The sequence below is a fragment of the Elaeis guineensis genome, chromosome 11 (assembly GCF_000442705.2).
Source record: "Elaeis guineensis isolate ETL-2024a chromosome 11, EG11, whole genome shotgun sequence".
Taxonomy (NCBI): domain Eukaryota; kingdom Viridiplantae; phylum Streptophyta; class Magnoliopsida; order Arecales; family Arecaceae; genus Elaeis; species Elaeis guineensis.
This window is the reverse complement of record NC_026003.2, coordinates 109,799,001-109,823,088: the sequence shown is the minus strand read 5'-3', so window position 1 is coordinate 109,823,088 and position 24,088 is coordinate 109,799,001. Positions and strand designations below refer to the sequence as shown.

Genomic DNA, 24,088 nt, shown 5'->3' with positions numbered 1-24,088 from the left:
TGGGGGCAACGGATCTGATAAGGGGGCGATGGATCCGACAAGGGGGGCGGCAGATCCGACAAGGAAATGGCATCACCAGTGCAGGGAGAGAGGATCTGGTAAGGGGGCTACTGATTTGGCAATGGGGGTGGCGTATTCGGCAAGGGAGGCAATAGATCTAGTAAGGGAACAATGTCACCAGTGAGGGGAGAGCGGATCAGACAAGGGGACGGCAGATTCGGTGAAGGGGGAGGTGGCAGCACGTGGACGGAGAGGGTGTAAGCTAGGGAATAGGGAGGGGACGCATTGCAAAGAATCTAACAGGCGGATGATGGCAACGATGAAGCGACGCAGGGATGCCTGTGGGGATGGTGGCACTGTAAGCTGGAGAATCGAGAGAGGGGGAGAGGGGGGTCGGTCGGTCACCGATGGGGGGATGAAAATTGAGGGTGGGAGGGAAGTAAGGGGAGAACGAGAGGGTGGGGCAGTCGTCGGTCGGTTGCCGATGGGGGAGCCAACCCAGAAACTGAGAGGGGAGTGGAGGAAAACGAGGGTGCACGGAGACCCTAAAAATAGTAGGGAAGTCAAAAATCGGGGGGAGGGGGATGGGAATCGATGGTGGAAAAATTTAGGAATATTAGTGATGGTTTTAGCTGTCGCTAATAAGATATTTTCGTTGCAAATAATCTTATATCAAATTAAAAAAAATAAAATTACTATTTATTAGTGACACTATTAGCCATCATTAAAAATCAAAAATATCGTCGCTAATAATTTTTTTTTTTGCGACGGCTTATGTTTTAGTCATCATTGATCGCCGGTAAAAAGGATTATTAGCAACAATAAAATTGCTGTCGCTAATGGCCGTCGCTAAAGCTCATTTTTCTTGTAGTGCCTAAGTGGTGATGGTAAGGCTGCGGGAAGGCGAGCACAGAGGCTAAGGGACAGTGGGCCTGAGCGACGATGATGTGGCTGTGGAAAGATGAGCAACAGAGGTAGAGGAGGAAAATGGTGGCAGGCTCGAGCAGCAGTAGTAGGGCTTCAAAAAGACGAGAGGCGGAGGCGAAGGAGGAAGGAGGTGGTGGGTTCGAGCACAGTAGTGTAATTGTGGGATGGCAAGTGGTGGAGGTAGAGGAGGAATGAGGTGGCGGGCTCGAGCGATGAAAGGAGAAGAGGATGGGGAAGCGAATGACAGCGGTGGGATGGCGAGCGACGGTAGGATGGCAAGCAGTGGACCCAATCGAGGAAGAGGTGGGTGGAGGATAATGAAAGGGAATGGCTGCGGCAGTGGACTTGAGCATCAGAGAGATGGGTAGAGGAGAATGGAGGGCGGTGTGTAGCAGCGGGGTGATGAGCAACGGTGAAGAGAAGCCGAAGAAGAGAAAGAAAGATAAAAAATAATAAAATATTATTTAAAAAATAATAAAATATAAAAAAATGGTAGTATAATGTCTTAAATACTTTTCATAATAAAATATTTTTTTGTTATTAAAAAAAATAATATAGCTAAATTCATATATATATATATTATATATATATTATATATATATATTATATATATATATATATGCGTGCATAGATTTTAAAAAAAATAAAATAATTTTTCTTGATAAATTCGAATCCCTTGTAATCTTTTGTGTAGTGCTTGATAGCTAGCGTGTTATCTATCCCGCAGACAAATGGCCATTGGTCTACCAAAAAAAAGAAAAAAAAAAAAAGAAAAGGCCACTGTTGACCTCAGCAGATGGGCACATGTTGGATGTCAAACATCACAAGTCACGGGGGTGAGCAACAGCTATCATGATGTGGTGGCTCCAAAACGCGCCATCCCGATTTCCCACCGATTGTTTTTTTGTAAATACTGATGACGCTTCCTCCGCAATTGCCTCCGCTCCGCAGTCGGCCACCCGTTGGCGTAAATTCCCCAACATCCGTGCGATTCCACGTCGCTAGTTCAACCCCACGCCCGCCTTCGCGACTTCGCCAGTCAGAGCTATACACGAAATCGATGCGCTTCAGATCATCAAAAGACCTGATCCAACCGTCCACGTGCGTACCATCTCGATCGAAAATTTGGTTCGGCACGCGCCCACCGACGGTGATTACTTTTCGAATCAATTAATTGCTGTCAAATTCCTTTATTACCCTCGATGATGACGTGTTTCGCGTTTAGATCACCGCAGCTGATCCGAAATGTTCTCCGCGACAGGTTTGCAGTTGCTTACCTGGGATCCTGCTACCCGTCATTTAATTTATTAATTTTTCAAACGTGTTCAAAATAAAAATAAAAATAAAAAAATAAGCTCGCTCTCCCTTGGAAAAAACCTAGAAAGCTCACCTCACACGGAGCTGCCCATTTTCCGACGGCTGGGGGGCACTTCGGGCTCTTTCTCTTTAAAACTTTATCCCCCAGAAAATTAAAAAGAAAAATTGAAAAACGTGACAGCGGGAATACCGTCCCACGACTCAACCGCACGCGCCTCACTTTCTACAATTGATAAAAACAGTGGGCGAGGAGTAGCTCGCCCGATCTAGATCTACGCTGCCTCTTCTTCGAATCAGAGCTCGTGATCGACCGCTGTCGCGGCGGCGGCGAATCCGATAATGGCGTCGCAGGCGTACCTCGACAAGATGCAGCTCCGGCAGAGCTACCGGAATCTCTGGCACGTCGATCTCATGAGCACCATGAAAGCCGACTTTCCCTGTGAGCCACTCTCGATCCCTCGACCTCTTGATGTTTTCCTTTTTCCCGATCTCCTTCTTGTGCCGATCTCTGATCGATGTGGTCGTTCTTTTCCGCAGTTTGTTGCCTGGCGCTCTGGTGGTGAGTATTTTGAGCTTGATGTTGTGCTTTTTCCTGTTTCTCGATTCCATTTTTGGTTGATCGATCCAGTGCTGCTGCTTTTCTTGCATTGTGTTTGTCCACGAATGTTTCTTTTTCTTTTTGTTAATTTTATAGGTTCGATTACGAGGAGTGCCTCTTGAATTTTTCGTGTATTCCCTGAGGTCTAGGGATTTTGTGGGCGATTTGTCTTGGATATATTTCGATTTCCTTTTAGCATCTTTTGATTCTTTTCATTTTTGCTAATTTTTCTTCCCTTCCTCCTGGGGTGCTCAAAATTTAGCTTGATGGATGCTGAATAAATGGATAAATAGTGATTTTACTTTTTTTCACTCGGTTGCTACTCCGTGAATAGCAGAAACCGGGTAATTGAATCTTTTACCAGTGTCGAAGATCTAATGAGCTTCCTTTTTTGTGTTCACTGTATGTCTGAAAAGAAAAATATCTTAAGGGGGCATTTGGTATGGGGTGATCATCCTAAGATCAAAGATGATGTGGATGGAGATGATGAGATCACCGCATTTGATTGCATCATAATGATCCTATATGGTGGTGATCCCAAATTACCTCCACTTCTTAAATCACTAGCCAACCCACCCAGTGACAAGAAACCTGGGTAGAAACTTGGGGATAAAAGGAAAAAAAAAATGGTATATCGGTATACCTAATATATTATATCAACATTATATATTATTGATATTACATATATTGTGTTTACGATAAATATATTATAATATACTATAATATATACCTAATATATCATAATATATTTTATATGATTAAAAAATATATTTTAGGGATATCTCAGGATAGTTTTGGTATTATGTGGTCAGTGATCTTGATTTTCATAGAATACTAAATAGATTACTTGTGGATACCAGAGGATTTAAAATCATTGGAATATAGCATACAAAATGTGATGATCTTAGATCATCGGAGATCAAATTACCTCGGGATAAAGATCACTAATGATCTACAATCATCTTGGTGATCCCACTTGGGTCATCAAATGCCATCCAAGGGGCAACAAGAAGATGAAAAGGAAAGAAAAAAGGGTGGGGTTTTAGTGGTGCCTTTACTGCACCAACATTATTATAAGGAAAAAAAAGAAAAAGTAGAAATGATTATTTGGAAATGATTTGACTTTAGGAATCAAAATGCTCATGATCGTGCAGAAGATGAAATTTAGTTTATAAGTTTTCCCATTATACTTAAAGTCTTAAACAGAAAATTTGAGATCTTAATTTAATTTTGGTGAAACATGAACTTTTCTAAGCCAATTGTCTTTCCCTGACTTTTTGTCCCTGAATATCTAATTTAGGACTTGAAACAGCCTGCTTGTCTTTTTCAAAATGATAATTGAATAAACTGCATGTTACTGAAAGCTTAAACTTACATAGTTACATGTCTTGATCGTTCTTGAACTAAAGTTTTTTACATATATATCATGTATAAGGTGATCATAGATTGATCCATCTCATGTAAACTGATCACTGTTTCTTCTGGTTTGACAATCATAAAGTAAATCATCCTATGTTATACTTGTACCGCCCAGTAGACACATTTGGTGCATTTACAATTTTGCATATTCATCATGTAAGTTGATGATGATGTCTGGAACATTTGAAGGAGTTCATCAAACAAAATTACCCTGGTATCCACACCTAAAGTGCCTACTTAAATGATGCCAAACATATCTGGAGCAACAAATAGGACCTTGATGTGATTTCATGTTAGAGTTGTGTATGCCTACTGTAAGAATTTTATAACTTCATATTTTCTTATTTTCGGTTTAGCACAGTGCATAAGATCAAAGTTATTTCAGTTTTAGACTCCTCTCGGGAAAATTTTGATTTAAACATTTCAAACTGCACCAAGGGTTCTTACTGAATGTTTTATTCCATACGTGCATTAATGGAATCAAATTTTTAAAGCAACCATATGCATCTTTTCAAAATCCTGTGAATTGCAATATGCAGACCATATAGTTACTAAACTGCATTTCACTAGTCATGCTTTAGCGGTAGTTGAAATGAATAATATTATATGAGGTAGCAATGACATCATAACTGTCATGGAAAAAACCTGTGGAAATAGAAGGAAAAGATGCATCTGGTGTTTTTCTATATTCGCTTGCTAGTTGGGATACATACATATACATATACATATATGTGTGTATGCATGGATGAATGTATGTGTCTGTATGTATTGGATGTATAAGACATCAGTTTAGGCAAATATGTTTATGTATTCTATGTATGATATATGTACTTAATGTGTAGCAAAATGATATAGAAAGCCTTATACTAGATCATTTATTTGTGTGTGTGTCAAATGGACAAACTTAAACATGTAGTAAAATGATAAACAATGCCATATACTAGATTATTTCTGCGTGTGTTTCTGGAGTCAGACAGACAGACAGACAGACAGAAGGACAATTGCACATTCATGAACATACATTCAATCTCTCTCTCTCCCCCCCTCTCCCTCTCCTCTCTCTCTCTCTCTCTCTCTCACACACACACACACACACACTCATTCTCATGTTTATCCATGTGTATACAAATAAGTGCAAACATATGGGGATATAGAGGAAGGGTTAATACTAGATCCTTTTGGCAGTGATAAAAAAGGACTTCATATTGTGGTAAGCAATTCTAAATGTGATAGCAAAGCACATTACCATGTCTTCTGTTTACTCTGACACTGTTTTTTATTGAGAAATAAAGTCAAAAGTCACCCTTCAGCTTTCTTGGCTCTGTCATATTTGCTTTAAGTTTCCTATCGATCTGTTTAACATGTTTGTTGAGCTTAGTCATTTGCCAGTAGAAGTGATACTAGAAAGAAATTTACTTTGGGTTGGCCTATGGTAGTTTGCTGCTATGGCCTTGTATATTTCTGTTGTCCTTGGGTTAAAATCATGGATTTCTGATTAAGGTCAATGGTTTGGCTTGCTTACATACTCAGCATTTGCATATGGCTAATGCTTGATCCTGTAACATGCTCCAGCTGTCTCTCCTTTTTTTTTTTTTTCCTTTTTGTGCTTTGCTTTACATTTACTCAAAACATCATTCTCATTCCGTGCTAATTGAATTGGTTTGCTTTCTTATTTTTACATCAACTCTTTCTTATTGCAAACCAATGTTTGAATATTCTCTAACACACTTGTTTCTCCTTAGTGGGCCATGTGTTTCTTACATGCTCCGCAAACGAGCTCTTTATAATGACATGTCAAGGTAATTTCAGTTCTGTCTTTTCTCAGCAAAATTATAGTATATGATCTTTTTTTGTCCTTTCTACATTCATTTCTTTCTTTTGTCCTCATAAGAATGCTCTCTTTAGGTATGTATGCTGTGCTGGCTATCTACCATGTAGTGGCAGGTGTGGAGAGAGTCGATGTCCGGAGTTTTGTCTTTGCACTGAGGTATTAAATCATTTTATTTTTTATTATCTTTTTATTTTATATCATTATCTTTGACCTAAAATGAGAAGGCCCTTTTTTGGCATTACCATATTGTGTTATAACTTTATTGTTATGCTTTACCTTCGGTTGGCATTGTGACTGTTTTGAATCTGCATCATTTTTGAGTTTTCTTTGTGGTTCTTTACCTTATTATCAACCAAAGAAAAATAAATTACCTGAATCAATTTAATAGACAATCAGCTCTTGTGAGCATCTTCTATAGTCTCATGAACTTTGTATCTGAAACACCATGTTAACTAATTTCCTTCCACAAAGAACATCTGTTATGTTATGGGTATAATATGCCTTTTCAATTTTTTCTTCCCAGAGCTTTATAAAATTTAAATGAGAGAAATGCCTCTTATAAATATAGGAAGGATTTCCAAGTATAGGATGGCTAAGTGGAAGAGAAGAAATTCCAGTCTTGTTTAATAATGCAAAATGTCTTTCCTTACATCTGTAGGACATACATATGTACATGTATGCATATACATAGAGCCATAATAAAAAAGGTCTAAAGTTAGTTCCTTTTTTGCCCATTCCTGTGGTTACTAGGAGAGAAGGTGGGATGGGTAAAAAAGGGAGCATATGGATGCCCAAGAGAGATGGAGCATCTGGTTTTGTGCCTTCACCATTCTTTTCTCTCTTTTATATTTTTGGCTTGCTGAACAAAAGGCCCCATAGCTAATATCTTCTGGTGTGGCGGTCATTATTTGTCACATCACACGAAACAAAAAAGCAATAGTTGGGGCAAAGTAGCCCAATTGCTTATGTCTTTGTAAGCGACACACTTAGGCCAGATCTCGTTGGAGTTCTGAAACAAGAAGATACATAGAAATAAGATATCAAGAAGAAGAAAAAGGATCTAAATCCTTGAAATTTGATATTAGGTCATCAGATCACCAACATACAATTTAAAAAGCCACTAATTCAAACATAGTAAATGCTAACAACTTAAAATAAATCTAAGATGTGCAACAATATGCTTCACACATGCATCAATATTGAATGAAGTAGGGGTAACCTACTTCAGAGCGACTGTTGACAGTAGGGGTAGCCTGTGGCTCTTACCATGCAGTCTAAGTTTCTATAAGTGACATATTTTTCTTGGGAGCCACCACTCCCATGCTTCCTCAAGGTCAATTTTGATGGTAGCGTACCGAAGAGAAGTGCTCTCGGTGGAGTGCACATTATTATTAACAGTGTTGTTGGTGCTCTATTAGCTACAATAGTATTAGGATCTTTGACACTACAGTTTCGATGGTGGAACTACATGTGGCATTGGAGGGGCTGACTTATACTACACGTATACTGAGGGCCTCTCATTTTTGCTTCGAGGACATGTTGACAGTTATTAAATGGCTCTCAAATTCACAATCTTTTGATGTCAGATTTCATCCACTTCCACAGTATCGCTGGTGAATGATATATACAATGCTCTCTCTTGAGGTATCACAATCTATAAGAAAGTTAATGTAGTGGATTGGATGGCTGCTTATATGGCCAACAACATTAGGACTATGTTATGTGACTCTACTGCAGATCTTCCTACTCAACTTTTAAATATTTAATTTTTTGATTCTACGAATGTATTTATACATGAATGGTTTAATTTATCCGATTTACCCAAAAAAATAAAACTGGCTGAAGTAAAAAGTGAAGGGTGATTTTTTGTAGCATATTGGATGACAATATTGATTGGATACTGTTGTTAGAATTTTACTGTGTAATGTACAAATAAAAAATAATATTTTATCATTTGAATTCATCTACATCTTTAAGATTGTTTGATTTAACACTAGCAATATGTATCTAACAAGCCTGGGCGCAATCAATGAGTTTTATCCTTCTATGCCATTTCTTTTGCTAAAACTTCCATTTTTATGTTGAGGCAACTATTTTCAAATCCCTGCACAACTTTTATCTAGGTCCGTGCTTCCATGAATCTTCTCCCTTGAATTGACGACTCTTCTTTTTGATGCTTTCTTTAAATTCTTGATCCCTGCATTCCATCATAGTTTTTCTCCATTCCATTTTCCTCTACTCGTGCAACAAGTATGTAGAAACAGGAAAGAGGATGGGGAAAGTAGGGGGTTGAAGTGGCACACAGGGTGGGGGAAAGGGGATGAGAAAAAGAGATGTACGTGCTTTTTTACATACATGCCAGGTACCTTATTAAAGGAATAAAGGTGTGTCTGCTGCTTATAAGACTAAGAGAAATGAGGAATTATCGACAGGTCCTGCACTGCCCCCTCATTTTTTGGGTGTGAGTGCTGCTGTTTGGACTTAATTATCTTTATTCACTGTTTCCAGAAATTTACATGACAAGTGATTAAAATACCTTTTTCTCATTAATTTATGTGTGAAAGGCAGTACTCATATTCATACTTTATAGCAGCTGCACCCAATTTTACTTGAGGGTAATATTGAGGTTAGCTTTCATTTGTCATTGAAGATCTAGATTACCATTAGTAAATATATAATGCTTTCCATCCTTTATTTTAAAAGCAATGATAATTTTTCCCCTTTTGTTATTATCTTGCCAGGGAGGTCAACAGTTCTCAAATTTAGAACATCTGATTAGTTAATATTTAGTCATTCTTCTTTAGTCATCAGAATCCTTTTTTTCTACCTAACCATTAACCAAAATCCTTTAAAAACAGAAACTATTTATTCGTCATCACACCTAGAATACATCTCTTTCATTTAATTGTTACTGAAACTTCAGGTATGCCTTAAAATACCAGTGGCATGACACTTCTGTAAATGCCTGTAGACTCCAGTTCCTCGTCTGCTCAAGCATATGACTCATCCTTTACTTTAAAGCCCTCAATCAGCAAAGCCAACCTTCCCTGCATACCATTACTCGGCTGTTGGCATACTTGCTTTTTATTTTTTATTAAAAAAAAAATTCCGCTTGTTCTATGTTATCTATCCTTTGCTATTGTTTGATCCTGGATCTGCTCATGTTGACGTTTTTTTGGGAAAAGTTGATTTAAATTATGTTTCTTTATATGTATGCCGCTTACAGTTAGACTTGCAAATTGATCATCTTGTCACTATCGTAGTACAGCAAGCAATCGGATTCTACAACTTATTTGGTTCAGTTTTTAAGTACCTCAGTTTTTAATAAATAATTCCATATTTTGTGTTAAATGCCACAAAGGTATTCTTCAACATCTCTTTTGTTGCGTCTTGTTCTTGGTATCATGCACCCATAACTATCTACTTGTGTTATATTGTCAAAGTTTCTTCTTTTCTTTCCAGTCTTGATGTGTTATTCTTTTCATTTTGCAAAATTATAGTGCTGTCATGATTTTTATGTATCCTTTTCTAGGATATTTATTTGGCATTACTATTTTGTAGGTTTTGGTGAAATCTAACTTTTGAATATTGGTGACTTTGTAGAGTTTTATATTCTATTTACTGGTTTGTATCTTTTGTTAGTTCTTATATAGCTAGTTATTTAACCATCCCAATTCTTTGCTCATGCATCAGTCCAAGGTTCCCGAAGCCGGAACCGAGATCCATGTCGGCTGGCCGGCGGTACAAGTTGGTACGGATCCGTATCGAATTGGATCGGCACGAACCAACATGGCAGAGGAGGGCCCAGAGGGAGAGAAAAAAGAGAAAAAGAGAGGGGGGGGGGAGAAGGAGAGGAAGAGAGGGAGAGGGAGAGGAAGAGCTGTCGAAGGCCGTTGGAGCTCTTTTCGAGCTCGGTAGGAGTGGAGGGAGGGAAGGAGAGAGAGGAAGAGACTCATCGGATCATTGGAGGCCGGCGAAGGTCTTCGGACGGACGTCGATGCGACTTCTCTGATGGCCGATGAGCAAGCATCAAGGGCGGCCGATGCCGGGCGTGCCAAGGATGGCCTCCGCCCTCCTCCTGTGTGGAACAAGGGTTCGCTCCTGTTCCATATATATTTTTTTTAAACAGATGAAGTCGGCAAATGATATGCCGACTCCACCTTATTTTTTTTAAAAAAAATTCATGAAATCGGCAACTAAGTTGCCGACTTTAGGTGTTAAAATCAAAAAAAATCCGAAACAGGGGCAAACCCCTATTTCGCAAATGAAGAAAGGGACAGAGCCACAGAGGCCCTCCTTCAGCTTGGCCGCCTTCAGGCCCGTCGGCATGCGCTCGCCGGCCACAGGGGATCTTGCGACGAAGGCCATCCATCCGGAGGCTCAGTAAGGACCTCCCACTCTCTCTCCTTCCCTCCCTTCGCACGTGTTGACCTCGGAAAGACGTCAGACAGCCTCCGGCAGCCGCCGAAGGCCCTTTCTTCCTCTCCCTCACCTTCTCTCCTCTCTCTCTCTTCCTCTCTTTCTTCTTTGTCCCTCCCAGAACTGATTTGGACGTCGGAACCATCCCGGTTCTCCACTGGTCTGGCTCAGTACGGAGTGTACTGAGCAGTTCGGCACGGTTTTGAAAACCTTGCATCAGTCAATCTGTCAATGAAAATATCAAGGTTTGCTATACCGGTACCGGTGGCCGTTCCGGCCAGTTGATGGTATGGTACGGTACGGCCCTGTACCGTATTAGACCGACGCGAACAGACGAAGGCAAAGGAAGCAAACTGAGAAAAGAAAAAGAGAGAAAGAGAGAAATAGAGAGAGGGGGGAAGAAAGAAAAGGGAGGGGAACTCGTCAGAGATGCTGTCAGACAGCCTCCGACTGGCTGTCGTGGCCGTCGTGGCTGCCGGACGGTGCACTCCACACGTCTGGTACCGTAGGCATGAAATAGGGGCGATGCCGTGGCTCCTATTTCACGGCTATTTTTTAAAAAAAGTTCCGAAATACTTGAAGCCGGCAATCAGTTTGTCGGCCGGCTTCACTGTTTTGGCCTTTTTTTTTAAAAAAAAACCTAAAGTAAAGTCAATAAATCGATTGTCGGCTTCACTATTCATCTTCGTTTTTAAAAAGGGCAGTGAATAGGGGCTGTCACCCCTGTTCCGCAGCTGGAGCTCTGTCCGCCCGATTTCCGCCTTTCGGTGGCCACGGTGCTACCCGACAAACAACGACGGTCCTTCCACTGGCTGTGCGTCCTCCGGTACGTCATTTCTTCCCTCTGAGCTCTCTCTCTCCCTTTCTCGCTCTTGTAAAAATCCTATCGAGCGATAATCGAGCCGCGAAAACCCTCCGGTGGCCGCAGCGGACCACCGTCGATCTCCGACGGCTAGGGCTTTCCTTCCCTCCTATTTCTCTCTTTCTCACTTTTCCTCTCTTTCCCTCTCCCTCCGGTATATCGGTTTTGCCGGTAGAACCATGCCGGTTCCCTGCTGGTCCGGTATGGTACGGGGTATACTAGCCGGTTCGGACCGATATGGAATTTCTTTAAAAATATAGTCGACCCTGTGTAAATTTATATCTTTAAATGTAGTAATTTTTGATATCTTGTGATTCTGCTAGGGAAAATGTTGTCTCAATGTTAATAACCACTAGGTAAGCTCTAAATATGTTAGCTATTGTAGTCTAAATACCGGCATATATTGCATTCCTCCATGTAAAACATTTGTTTTATGAGTATGTTGTATTCCTCTACATAAAAGCAGAGTGGAATAGTCATATGGTTTTAGTGATGAAGGGCTTGTCATTGACCAGGCCTGTAGAGGCTCCTTCTTGTTGATGTCTAATGTTAAATTAAGAGTGGGAACTGCTACCAACAAAGTAGCAGCTCTCTCTCTCTCTCTCTCTCTCTCTCTCTCTCTCTCTCTCTCTCTCTCTCTCTTCCTTTCATCTCATTCACCAATAGCCAGCTGTAGAGGACAGTGTTAGTTAGATGGGTCATGTTGAATTTGGTATCATGGTATCATCCAAGCTGGACAGGGGTTAATCACTAGTCTTGTATTTGGAATCAAGCTTAACTGCTCAATGGGATTGGTACAATCTTAAGTCAGGTGTAGACTCCAGAACTAGATTGAACATTCTGTATTATTTTTATTTGAGACTATTCTTTGTAGACTATACTCAATCCTTTATGAATGCTTTTTGGGATCTAATATTGACCCAGGAATCATAAATTCTAGGTAGGTTGGGTTGGTTCTAAAAGCCATGTGCATCTCTAATGGAAAATTTTATAACAGTTAACCTTACACGTTAAATACAAGTTTTTGAAATAATGTGTTGCCATTTTTCTGTATAAAGATTAGATTTTCTTCCACTGTAATTTTAGTTAAGAGGGAGTCTACTATAATGGACAATTCATTGCTCCTATCCTACTTGTTGCACAGGTGCTAATAAGATTTACATATACTAAATGACTATTAATGTATCACCATCTTTTTTTTCATTTTTTTTTTCAATTTCTTTTTATATCTTATTACATTTATGCGTTATTCCTATTCCACAGTCTATAAAATTTACTTATACCAAACGACTGCTAACAGGGGCCCCTTTTTTTATTTTTTAGTTTAATTCTTCATATTTTATTATACTTATGCATTACCCCTACTTCACTTACAATATTATTCTTCATTTGTTCATCGAGTAGCCATGATTTATTCTCTTTTAAGCATGGAGCATTCAGACTCCATCTAAACATTTTATTTTATTTTATCTTTTTGGAGGTTGTTGTTCTTTCCTGTTCATGGTGCCACATTTCCAGTTTGATAGCGAAACTGTAACTTGTACTGCTTGGTTCTTGGCTGATTGGGAGTTTTATCTATCTCATCCTTGCAATCCAGTGCTACTTCTGCCCATTAAATCTAGAAGAAGAGCTGAAGAACTTAAAAGTCTTGCACATTTTTCACCACAGTCAATTTGAAACAATTGATTTTCTTGATAACCCATTCCGTTGCTCATGGGGAGGTTGCGTTGCTTTAAAATCACCCTTATGCCAGTAACCTACAGGTTGCTCTTAGTTGGCTTTTTCAATCAAAATGCTTCCAATGTCATGTGAACCCCTTCCCTGGGTCAACTCTTGTTATGTGGTACGTAATTGATGGTTAGATTTATGTGATAAACTTCACGTTTTTCGCTGTATATAAACTGAATTGAAGAGTTGTATCAAAAAAAAAAGAAAACACTGATTAAACAAAAAATATTGAATGTATATATTCTGTCTTTGGTGCATATAGCTTAAACTTTAGCTGTGTAATGTCATCCAATAGCTGCATCTCACACGTACTTCATATCATTGAATTCTGTTCCACTTGGCATTTTTGTTTCAGGTTTTCCTATGCTTTGGTAACTCAGTTGCCTCAACCCGCTTCTTGCTGCAAGATGAGTTCAACATACAAACAACTCAGTGCGACAACTGCATTATTGTACTTATCTTTTCTCTTTGTTCCGAAGCTGTCAATTTCTTGTGCTGAAACTAGCTATGGTCTTAGAAAATTGCACTTCTGTGTACATCTAAATGCAGGGATTTATGTTCTGCCTCCAACAACTTGCATGCATTTTCTCAATTGTTGCAATGATTGTTGGAAGTGATGAAATCCAGGAAGCTTCCCAGATATTGTCCTGTCTGTCTGACTTCGTATACTGGACGTAAGACTATGCCAGCTTTTCAATCAGTCTTTATTGTCTTAGCAGGGGCCATTAAAGACCGTAACTTATGTACTTGCATATATTTTGCAGGGTCTGTGCATGTATGCAGGTAAGCAAGAATGCTTGGACTACCTCTGAATTTTATTTTCCTTCTTGCATTTCCAGTGACATTTTTTAATTAATACCGCTGTATGGGAGTTCAGACACAACATAAGATTGAACTGGATAAAAGAGATGGCAAGTTTGGGCCATCACCAATGATGGCAGTGCCTCCAGTCCAGCAGATGTCACGCATCGATCAGCCTATTCCACCTCCTGCTGGATATCCACCCCAGCAGGCATATGGGCAAACATACGGGTACCCACCACCTCCCCAGTCTGGATATCCACCTGCTTACCCTCAAGCTGGTTCTTACCCAGCACCTGGTTATCCTGCTGGTTACAAGTAGATAGCATCTGCGTCAATTGGAAACTGGGATTCAGGTTGAGATTTCAAGGGCGTGTGATCATATACAGTGTAGAGAATTCTAGTCATTTTCGTGATCTTCGGATACTCTTTAATGAGCTGGTTTGCTGTGCTTTCCAAGGGGAATCAATTGTTAGAAGTTGATGGTATGTTGCATATGCATAGAAACTGTAGTTTGATGACTTTTCTGCAGCTCCTTTCCTGTTACTTGTACCGGCAGAATTTTCATTATTATGTGGATTCTGTTTCCTTCTCAACATGCTACAATAGGATGTTGCTACATAGAAATCACTTTTGACTTATTTTCTGCAATATCAAATGAAAGTGTCTGAGTATTTTTTACATTGAATGATTGTCAAAACTTTGACTATTTATCATAAAATGCATAGAAAAGAGGACAAAAGTTTGAAATTTGTCTTCCATATGTTGATCCCAGGTCTTCCTATGGTTACTAAGCATTTCATGGTTACTCCAGCCTGCCAAGCATTATGTCGGCAGTTTGCTAGAATTTAAGAGTGAAAAATTCAAGCATTTTAATTTTGCAAGTTCAAAGTTATGAAATAATTGTTTACTCAGTATAATGAGAATATATATATATATTCCTTTGATTTGGTGCGGTTGGCGGGGGATGACTCCAGAAACAACAAGAAAAACTAACAAACTAAAATCCAGGGAAGGAGCACCCCTAAGCCTCTGCTGCAATATAAAAGAAAGCTATGAAGGAACCAAGTCCTGCTTCATGGGCTAACTCTGTGAAGCTGCCAGATATCTCTCAAAAGAGGGAAGTGCTAGCAGCAGTCCTAGGAATCTGGATCCATTGGACCACTCTACCCCAATCATCTTCCTGCCAGATCTGTGTGGCATTATACCTCAACACTGCAGCATGCAATCTATGCCAAGTTGCTTGAAGGCGGAAACGAGCTGTACCAAAGATTCTGCTGCTTTATGAATCTTATGAAGCCAGTCTTTGCTGGCAAGTTACTCACCGATCCATCAAGGATCCAGACCACCTCAGTGCCATGCTGTCGTGATGAAATGGCCTAAAAGCGGTCACCATGGAGGAAGCTTAACCAGTGGAGAACCCATCATTGCTTGCAGCCCAAAATAACCATCAGCATTCACAATCACAGCTTTAGCCCCTCCTTTCAAATCTCTTCCGGATAAAACTTGCAAGCCTCAAGCATTGGAGTAGAAGAGGTAATCTGAAATTGTGCCTCAACAGCAGTCCGCGTGCTGAGCATTGTGGCCATGAAACCTTAAAATATGGAGTATCTCAGTACTGCATTACAATAACTTGTGACCTGAAAACTAATTTATCTGTTGGAAAACTAATCTATCCGTTGGGAAAGGAATGGAATGGAGTTGTCGCAATTTTCCTTTGGTTACGAAATCCAAACGTTGGATTACTTCAATGAAAGATGGACTCTGAAATCAAGAGGGAGATAACCACAAAATGAAGTCCATCCGTATCCACAATGCAGCTAAGCGCACTCGAGTGATCTCCAGTCTCGCGGTGCCGGTGGCAACTCTCTTCCTTCCCTACCTTTTTTTTTTCCCTTCATGACTGCGGCGCGTCTTGAGCATTTGGACACTAGACTACGACATGCTCTGAATCTTCTTCAACATCATGACAAAGATCACTGCTACTTTGTAAAGGATCTACAAGGTCATGAGACATATAGTAAATTTAACCGGTAAACTCCACTTGGTCCTCCACCAGAAGAAACTGGTTCTACGCTTAACAGGAGTCCTCCATATCCATTAAAACTTATTAGAAGTGGATCGGTTGGTCTATTGATAATGACATTGTACAGCTCCATTAGATTAAACCTTGTAGCTTTAGTCTTAACACAAGCTAATTGATATTTCCCGTGGCATCTTTGGCATATGAATTTTAAAAACTCAGGGATAATTTCCTGAGGAAAAAATGTAGCCAGCTTCTGAACATCCCAAGCTTTCTGCTTTGTAACATATCAGATACCTTATGTTCATGAAAGTCACAATTCATATCGAGTCGAATCGGCATTGAATTAAGAAGAGTAAACTAAAGCCAAGGCTGCCTGAATAAATCAATCTCTTGCCCGGAGCCTGTAATCCATATTAGAGACTTTGACAAACCTAGCTGCCTGACAGATGTTCTTGTAGCAGAGGTTTTCCTTCCCGGTTTGCAGTCATGCAAGGTCCCGTTAAATTTGTACTTAGCTAAAATTGCCTTGCACCATAAATATTCAACATCCCAAACGATGAGCTGGTTTCTGGATTTGTGATACCCAAGCTCATCTCTAGGTGTCTTCTCTCTCTATTGACTCATTGAATTTGGTTCTCCTTCTCTTAGGTGGGTCTTGTGGCTACTCTTCATCAATGGCTATGGGACCTGCAGCACTGAGTTCCATATTGTTCAACAATGGCCATGCTCCGCAGAGCACATACAATGCCCGCCATCTCGACCATAGTGTTAGAGATGGCAGGATGATGCTGGCTTTGTCATCTAGAAATGAATGCTAGATTGTTGGTAGCGGAGGATCACATTTTTTGACCTTCCAACACAGAAATTGAACTCGTGCTGCTTAAGCTGACATTATCTATGTCCGACAGAACTACGGACAGAGATGATCATCATCTGCCACCATAATAGACTAGATTCAGAGCACACAATAGGTAAAAGTCTACATGCTCTTTTAGGACATTCAATCTGTCTTTATGACTTATTGCATTTCTGCTCAATATATCTTTCGAGATACGAACGGTGCCGCTGACTGGATCACCTCCTACGTGCTTGAGCATACCGATGACTGGATCTGATGTCACGGTTAGACTTGGCCCTGATCTTGTAGGATATTTTATTTTTTGATCTTTTAGGATATGCCATACTGTTGGTGTGAGCATCAGATATGGTGCATCAAGTCTCAACACCAACCTGTAGTTGTCCAGCTGATCCATGGACCCCAATAACATAACTATCATCATCAACTTGTTTTGATTTCATGGAACAATCCTAATTCTCCATACATTTCTAATTCGAACAACTTTCTTAATAAAATGGGATATTCTACTATTCACAAATACCATATTTCAATTTATTTTATGGTTTGACATGCTTTATAGTTGCTCGAAGGGCCCATAAAGTTCCATTCCTGGATGAAGCGGAGGTTGGTATCTTGACCAGACGCACCGTATTAACAGCTAGACTTCAGTTCGACTGTTTGGCATGGATAAAAGGCACGTAAAGCCCGTTATCAATCATAACGTTAATAAAGTTCATGTGCCAACAGGATGTTAACATAATAACGGCATAATCATAACACAAGCATCAAACCTAAACTCAAGCATCAAACCTAAACCCAGCTATTTTTGAGAAACATGGAACAAAATCATAGTTATTTGAAACGAGGATTTCCTAGGAAGCTGAGGCAGTATTTTGAGGAAGTCATATATCAAACCGAAACTACAAAAGAAGGAAACTTACAGGAATTGAGGCCATGTCAAATGATGGCGGCTTTAGCTCAGAATTGTAAACCCAAATGTTATAAAACCGAGGGTTTGTTATAGTACGCATCAATTCTTGCTTGCGGTGTGCTTTTGAGAATTGGAATTAGAAGGGGATACGCTGATATTATTAGAGATTGTTTTTGCTGCCGAGAGATGATCTAGTCATTGTTGACATGTACCATCTTTCCAATAAACCAGAAGTTCTCAGATATTGACATAGAAAAAGGAAATAGTAAGGCATCTAATCATTAATGTGTACCATCTTGCCAATAAAGCAACGGTTTGGATATTCTCATGCAAAAATAATTGTAATAACGCAGCTCATCAATTGGCCAAATATGCTTTACACATTGAGGATCATGACACCTCAATTGAAAACCCCACAGGTTATCATTTTGACAAAACCAAAAAAAGTAAAAGGCACATACCATGAAAGGTAGGGAACTTCTAGGAATTCGAGATCTTTTTTTATAAAAAAAAGGAAAAGCATCGAAGAACGATATAGCAAAGCAGGATTTGGGTGAGGGGAAGAAAAATCTGAATTAAAGATTCTCCTAAGTAGCCTTGATAATACCATCTTTTCTTTCCAACTTTTTCACCGTCTTCTTGCAAAAAGAGGGTATATACTAGCACAAGGGGAGCTTTTCTAATAAATAATTATAAATTAATATGTTAGCTATTTAGCAAGTTGACCCCAACTTGAGAAGTTGGTCAAAACTCACAATAGAAACTAATTAGATGGCGGTTTCCTATTGGTGTCTACATATATATTTTTAAAATATGCTATTCATAATATCTTTTTGCTTGGTGTATGGTAATTTTTCCTCTTTCCTGGATTAGGATCTCTTCTTAACTATCGTTTTATGTTCATCACTTTTATATAATTTCATGCATCAGTTTTTTTTGCTAGTGGCAACTATGAGAAAAACTATCTAGAAAGCTTATTTATCTAGAAAGACCTAGGGCCCATTTGGTATTACATCTGTTTACTCTTTTTGTTTCCAAAAGCCCAGGAAAAAAAATGAACTAGAGTAAACAACATGTATGATGAAACCATATGTGATTCTTTCAAACATTGTTTATAAATATTTTGGAGGTTCTTGGTAGCAAAACTTTTTTTGTTGTGTGAAAAAAAGCGAGGAATAGCAGAAGTTTGTCCCATGCTATCTTCAACATCAATCTTTATAAGGTATTTTACTAATTTATGAGAAACAAAAAACACAAAAAAATGTCAAACAGGCCCTATTTTTCCTCCCTTTTTTTGCAACTTTTAACTGAAAAACTTAAAATTTTTGAATATCTATTCTAGTTGAATTTCTATAAAATTTTCACATGAAAAAAAAAAACTACCTTTTGTTTTCCTTTTTCATGAATTTCCCTTTTTATTTTTTGGAAATTATAAAAAATTAATTTCATGGATTTTCTTGAGCAAAATATCGTAATCATAACCCCAACCTTAAATAAATAAATGTAAGTGTAAGATTTTATGGAACAAATTGTTCAAAACTAACCACTTTTATTTATGAAGCAATGCAAATCACTGAACATCAGTTAACAACCCATATGCTATCTGCATATCTCATAACATGATTGAAATTTAGAGATAAAAAACACCAATAGTGTAAAAATTCAATGACACATACACACCAAGTTATGAAACAATTTCAGTTCATCTACAAGTAGTCAGTCTTTAAGATACGATGGTATACTCCCAAGAAAAACTAGACTGAAGTTACTATATATTGCTTCTTTTTCTCCTTGGTTAATTAGTTTGCTAAAGTCACTTGTAGCCTTTTACCTGCAAAGAAGTAGATTTTTCTTGATATCATTTTCCCATTTGTTGATATCAATATATTATTTTTTTAGCAAAAATATCAACATATTATTTGATATCCAGCATATAAAAGAAATGGATAAAACAAATGTACCTTTTACGCTTAGACTTCAGAGTTGTTGCTGACTGTGAGTTGTTGTGCCAGTTACGCTTTCTTTGGTTGATGAACCAATTGTTAATTTGTTTTAACTGCAAGCCAGTCTCCTCGACAAGTTTTGCTTTGTCATCTTCCTAAAAAAAGGACAAAATATTTACTGTTATTTAAAAAGCCATGAGACATTGGGATGATAAGTAAAGCATTCTAGATGGGCATCTAAGTAATCAATCATATGAACTGCCTTATTTTCGGGGTCACATACATTATATGTTATATTATAGAGGAAGTTTAAATTTCTCTCCTAGAGGATGTTATGACTTCGATATGAAGGTCTCCATATATGACTCTTTGGTCATTTTGTGTGCTTCTATATATATCTTTTCTGATTGATGAATTTGCGTGCTTCTGTATCTGAACGTAGTGCTAATATTAAACTCATCACATTGCGTGACGGCCTGCAGTTTTGTTGTCCTAAAAAATATTATATCCAGAGTAATTAGTGTAAGAAGATAACTCAAATGGGCAATTACTTACTGTTGGATATGGCCATTTAGAATGTTGCTGCCACCATTGCTTCAATACTGAAGTCGTGTCACCAGGCAACTTCCCTGCCCTTCTTTTTCTTAGTATCTCCTCTCTTACATCTTCAATTCTCGATCTAAAACCCTACATTACCACATAAAGCAGATGCGAGGAAAGCTTACTTGAAGGGTCAAACTACATTATTTGTGGAGTTTCAAGTGCAATCGAAAAGGAGAAAACCTGTTTTAGTTCAATCTTCAATTCTTGTCTCACTCTCTCCATTAGGGATCGCTCTGATTCAGTAGGAAGAAGTGGACCAAATCCCATCATATCATGGCCATCAACACTCATATCTAAAGGGCACTCCAACTGAAGCTCATCATCATCATCAGACATTGTTGCTCCTGTTCCTTCTTCAAGAGTCACTCCTAAAAGAGTTTGCCATTTCATGGATCAGTAAATGATGTAAATGTTTCTTATGCTCAAGAAAATGAAGTAGGAGAACAGTTCTATCAATTTGATGCGAAGCAATTCAAACTGTGCTTCATCACACGTTCGCACTAGTGAAAGAGGGAGACAATTGACTAACAATATGTAAAATATAAAAATTCTTCTCAGAAAATGTAAAAGAACAAGAAGGATGAAGAAAGGTTTAAGATGGAAGAATACAATTAAGGAGTTACAATGTTGAATAATCAGTTTAACTCTTAAATAATTTCTTAAAGTTCAACCTAGAAACTGAAGATCAATTTGGTGTATTTACATTTTTATTATGACAATTAGAAATTTCAAACACTGAGGGTAGTCCTATCTTTACTTTAAAAAATTCTGATAGATAATATTAATCAGATATAAATTAGTTTGTTAGATATAAGATTCTTACAGAATTTAGCTGATATTCTTTCTTCTTGAATTGTTTGCATTTCCACTTTCTGCTAAATAATATCTGGTATAGTTGTTGTGTTGGTTCACATGAGCTTCACAAAGTAGTATTCTGATAGATGTTCAACTACTTTGCCGCCTATTAATTAAATCTCGTTTCCATAAGCCATTTTCACTCTAGGGCTGCAAATTTGAAGGAAAGCCTGAGAAAATAGAATCTAACATGCAGTCAAAAACTTCAACAACGTGTGCTATTTTTACTTGTTTTGAGGCGAAACATTATTGTTCACCTGCAAATTATATGATTTTTTAAAGTCTGCAAAGGCCAAACCTACCAATTAGATCAATATTGTCAGCTAATTGGATAACTCTTCTCCTCTCTCTGAGAGAGAAACTATTGAGAATTGTCAATAAAATGGACAAAAATAACAAAAGGGATGATACAATTATCCGAATGCTAGAATTATGGCTTTGATTTGTATTCTTTATCATGTTAGTATTTTCATGAATATGGTTCTGATGTTTTCTGGCCAGATAAAATTCGCTGATAAGCACGTCATTAGTATCCCTATAATACAAGAATTTCTAGGTAATGGAGACTTCAAAAAACATTAAAAGAAACAACGAAGTTTCCCCTTCATATAGAGGCATTTCAGAAGTTTTCCATGCCAGTATACTTAGTAATGATTTCGATGTAATTTTGGTGACCTAAACATCTTTTCCTTCATCGACTAAATCAAAGATCAAATTTACATCCCTTTTAGATTAAAGCTAAGAGAAGAACATCATGTTTTATGCATATTTTTTAGGCCACAAGCATCCGGATCTCTGCATCAAAAGTATATCCTCACTTTTTTCAACTTTGCCACAATATTATATGTCCCACATGAGATTTCTTCCATCATGTGAGGCCCAGTCTAAACAATCGGATTAAGGTCTTCCTTACTTTCAGAGCTGTTAAAAAGAAAAAAAAATGGTTAAACTGCTTAAAAATTAAAAACCGTAGGGACGCGCTCCCTCTCAGGACTGCATACTTCTTAGTTTATAGAGGATAAAACTATCCTTCATAACAGAAACATGAGAAGTTTACCCAACGGAAGGATTAAACCCAGAAATGGGGAGGGATCTCTACCATGCATGTGGGCACGAAGCATGACGAAGCCTCTTTTGTCGTCATTTGCCCACCCAACTTCACCAACACCTCCCCCTGGGCCCGACTCCCATCAATAGTGCCTTTAAAGACTACCAATAGAGCGATACTCCTTGAAGAAAAAAAAAACACAAGGGGACACCAACAAAAGAAGCAAGCAAAGACTATAACAAGACGTCACTCCTAGCTGTGTCCATCTTAATGCCCCCCGTAAGTAACCATAGAAGAAGTTACATTAAAGAAATCTCCCAGTTGATAAATTATATTGCCCAATATCATAATTCCCAACCTAAGAAATCATCAAAACCAAAGAAGTAAAAAAAAAAAATTACACATTAAAAAAAAGTTTGGTATGAGAATTAAAGGCTTTGCAGGTAAAAGAAGAGAACAAATGAACAGAGAAAGAGAGAGAGAGAGATTTTGTCGAACCGGTGAGATCTTGTAACGACTGCTCGATCTCGCGGCAGGCCATTACGGCCTCCACGGCGTGGACTCGGACGTGCTGCTGGAGCTGCTCCCTAAAGGAGCACAGCACCAATAGATACTGCGCCTGCTCGAGTCCATGACAACAGAAAGCTAAGAGAATCGAAGCAGCAGCAGAAGAAGAAGGAGAGAGTAGAACTATGATACGAATTTATTTGCACTTACGAGGAAGGCGTCGAGGTCGTGCTTGTCCTGGGGGGAGAGGAAGGGGCGGTGGCGGGCGGCGTAGGAGCGGAGGAGGTGGTGGGAATTGGCGAGCTGGGCGTCGATGAGGGGGAGGTGGTCGATGGGTGTGGCCACCCGGAGGCACCCCACGTGGGCGCTCACCACCTGCTCCCACAGCGGGTGCACCGCTATCTCCGCCTTCAGCAGCTGCCGCTGCTCCTCCTCCACCGCCATCGCCGCCGCCGCCGCCGCAGACGACGACGAACACTCCCCCCCACCTCCTCCTCCTCCGATTCCCATCTCCATCCCCAGCTCCCCTTGATCACCTTGCATCATCCTTCTCTCTCCTTCACTCTCCCTTCTATGTGCACCAAAAGAATGGACTTTATAAAAGAGAGAGAGTGGAGGGACCTTTTAGTGGGATACGGGAGAGCAAGGGGGGTTGGACAAAGGGGATAAGGAGGACCAGGTTTGCTATGAGGAGTGAGTGGAAAAGAGGGATTCTGTAAAAGAAAGAAGGAAGGTGGGGGAAGGAACCCAATTATGTTTTAGGAAAGGAAGCTACCGAATCATTATATTTGAATTTCGAGTTTTCTTTTTCCTATTCTCTTTTTTCTGGTCGAAGGAAAGAGAAGAGGTTGGCCGGGAACACCTGCACCTTACCCTGCGCCATGGACACCTGCACCCTGCTCCTCTATTCCTCTCCCTCCGCTTTTAATTTATTAGTTCAGTGATAATCCTCCATGGCCTTAATTAATATGGGTTCGTTGTATGCTTGTATTATTGCTAACCACAGCCTTGGGGTTGGGGCCACTTGGTGACTTTTTTTTTTTTCATGCCTTTGCTTTATGACTTATGGATTCATTACTGGATTTTTATTAAAATAGAATCAAATAATGTATACAATAATTATTGCGTGGACTGCGGGCATTGGTTTGGTTCTATTGAAAGGTCTGGCGTCTGGACTCTGGATGTCCACATGCCCAATTGGAGATTCCTGTTTTGATTTTAAAATGGGAGGATTTTATCTTCCAGCAGTAATGACCATCCGAGCTTCTGTGGGAGCTACTTGCCTATCAGGTGAGTCCTTTTAAAATACATCTCGTTTTGTCCAGGTATCGCACACTGTTTAGATGTTGCAATAATTGAGAGATTTTACTCAAAAAGTCATTCAGCTGGTGTTCAGCTTTTCCCTTGCTTCATTATGCCAGTTGAAAAGGAATGA

At 39.2% G+C, this 24,088-nt stretch overlaps 2 protein-coding genes across 2 annotated transcripts; one reads left to right on the top strand and one right to left on the bottom strand.

The window, feature by feature from the left end:
* Nucleotides 1-2,429: 2,429 nt before the first annotated feature.
* LOC105054224 (uncharacterized) lies at nucleotides 2,430-14,498 on the top strand. The gene is made up of 8 exons (XM_010935692.4): nucleotides 2,430-2,683; nucleotides 2,782-2,803; nucleotides 6,004-6,060; nucleotides 6,167-6,248; nucleotides 13,457-13,552; nucleotides 13,651-13,775; nucleotides 13,866-13,884; nucleotides 13,979-14,498. The coding sequence occupies exons 1-8, from the start codon at nucleotides 2,584-2,586 to the stop codon at nucleotides 14,222-14,224; spliced, it is 747 nt and encodes a 248-aa protein (XP_010933994.1). The 5' UTR covers nucleotides 2,430-2,583; the 3' UTR covers nucleotides 14,225-14,498.
* A 4,728-nt stretch (nucleotides 14,499-19,226) lies between these two features.
* Nucleotides 19,227-23,590, bottom strand: LOC105054225 (homeobox protein knotted-1-like 3). The gene is made up of 6 exons (XM_010935693.4): nucleotides 22,864-23,590; nucleotides 22,645-22,765; nucleotides 20,424-20,611; nucleotides 20,196-20,327; nucleotides 19,659-19,795; nucleotides 19,227-19,528 (listed from the first exon to the last, which is right to left on the bottom strand). Exons 1-6 carry the CDS (start codon nucleotides 23,197-23,199, stop codon nucleotides 19,525-19,527), a joined length of 918 nt encoding a protein of 305 aa, XP_010933995.1. The 5' UTR covers nucleotides 23,200-23,590; the 3' UTR covers nucleotides 19,227-19,524.
* Between the last annotated feature and the right edge of the window lie 498 nt (nucleotides 23,591-24,088).

Coding starts and splice junctions, on each gene's coding strand:
- LOC105054225 (XM_010935693.4), bottom strand. CDS start 23,199: ATGATGCAAGGTGATCAAGGGGAGCTGGGGATGGAGATGGGAATCGGA. Junction 20,328..20,423: donor TGAAGATTGAACTAAAACAG/GTTTTCTCCTTT, acceptor GTGGTAATGTAG/GGTTTTAGATCGAGAATTGA. Junction 19,796..20,195: donor CTAAATGGCCATATCCAACA/GTAAGTAATTGC, acceptor TCCTTTTTTTAG/GAAGATGACAAAGCAAAACT.
- LOC105054224 (XM_010935692.4), top strand. CDS start 2,584: ATGGCGTCGCAGGCGTACCTCGACAAGATGCAGCTCCGGCAGAGCTAC. Junction 2,804..6,003: donor TGTTGCCTGGCGCTCTGGTG/GTGAGTATTTTG, acceptor GTTTCTCCTTAG/TGGGCCATGTGTTTCTTACA. Junction 6,249..13,456: donor AGTTTTGTCTTTGCACTGAG/GTATTAAATCAT, acceptor TTTTTGTTTCAG/GTTTTCCTATGCTTTGGTAA.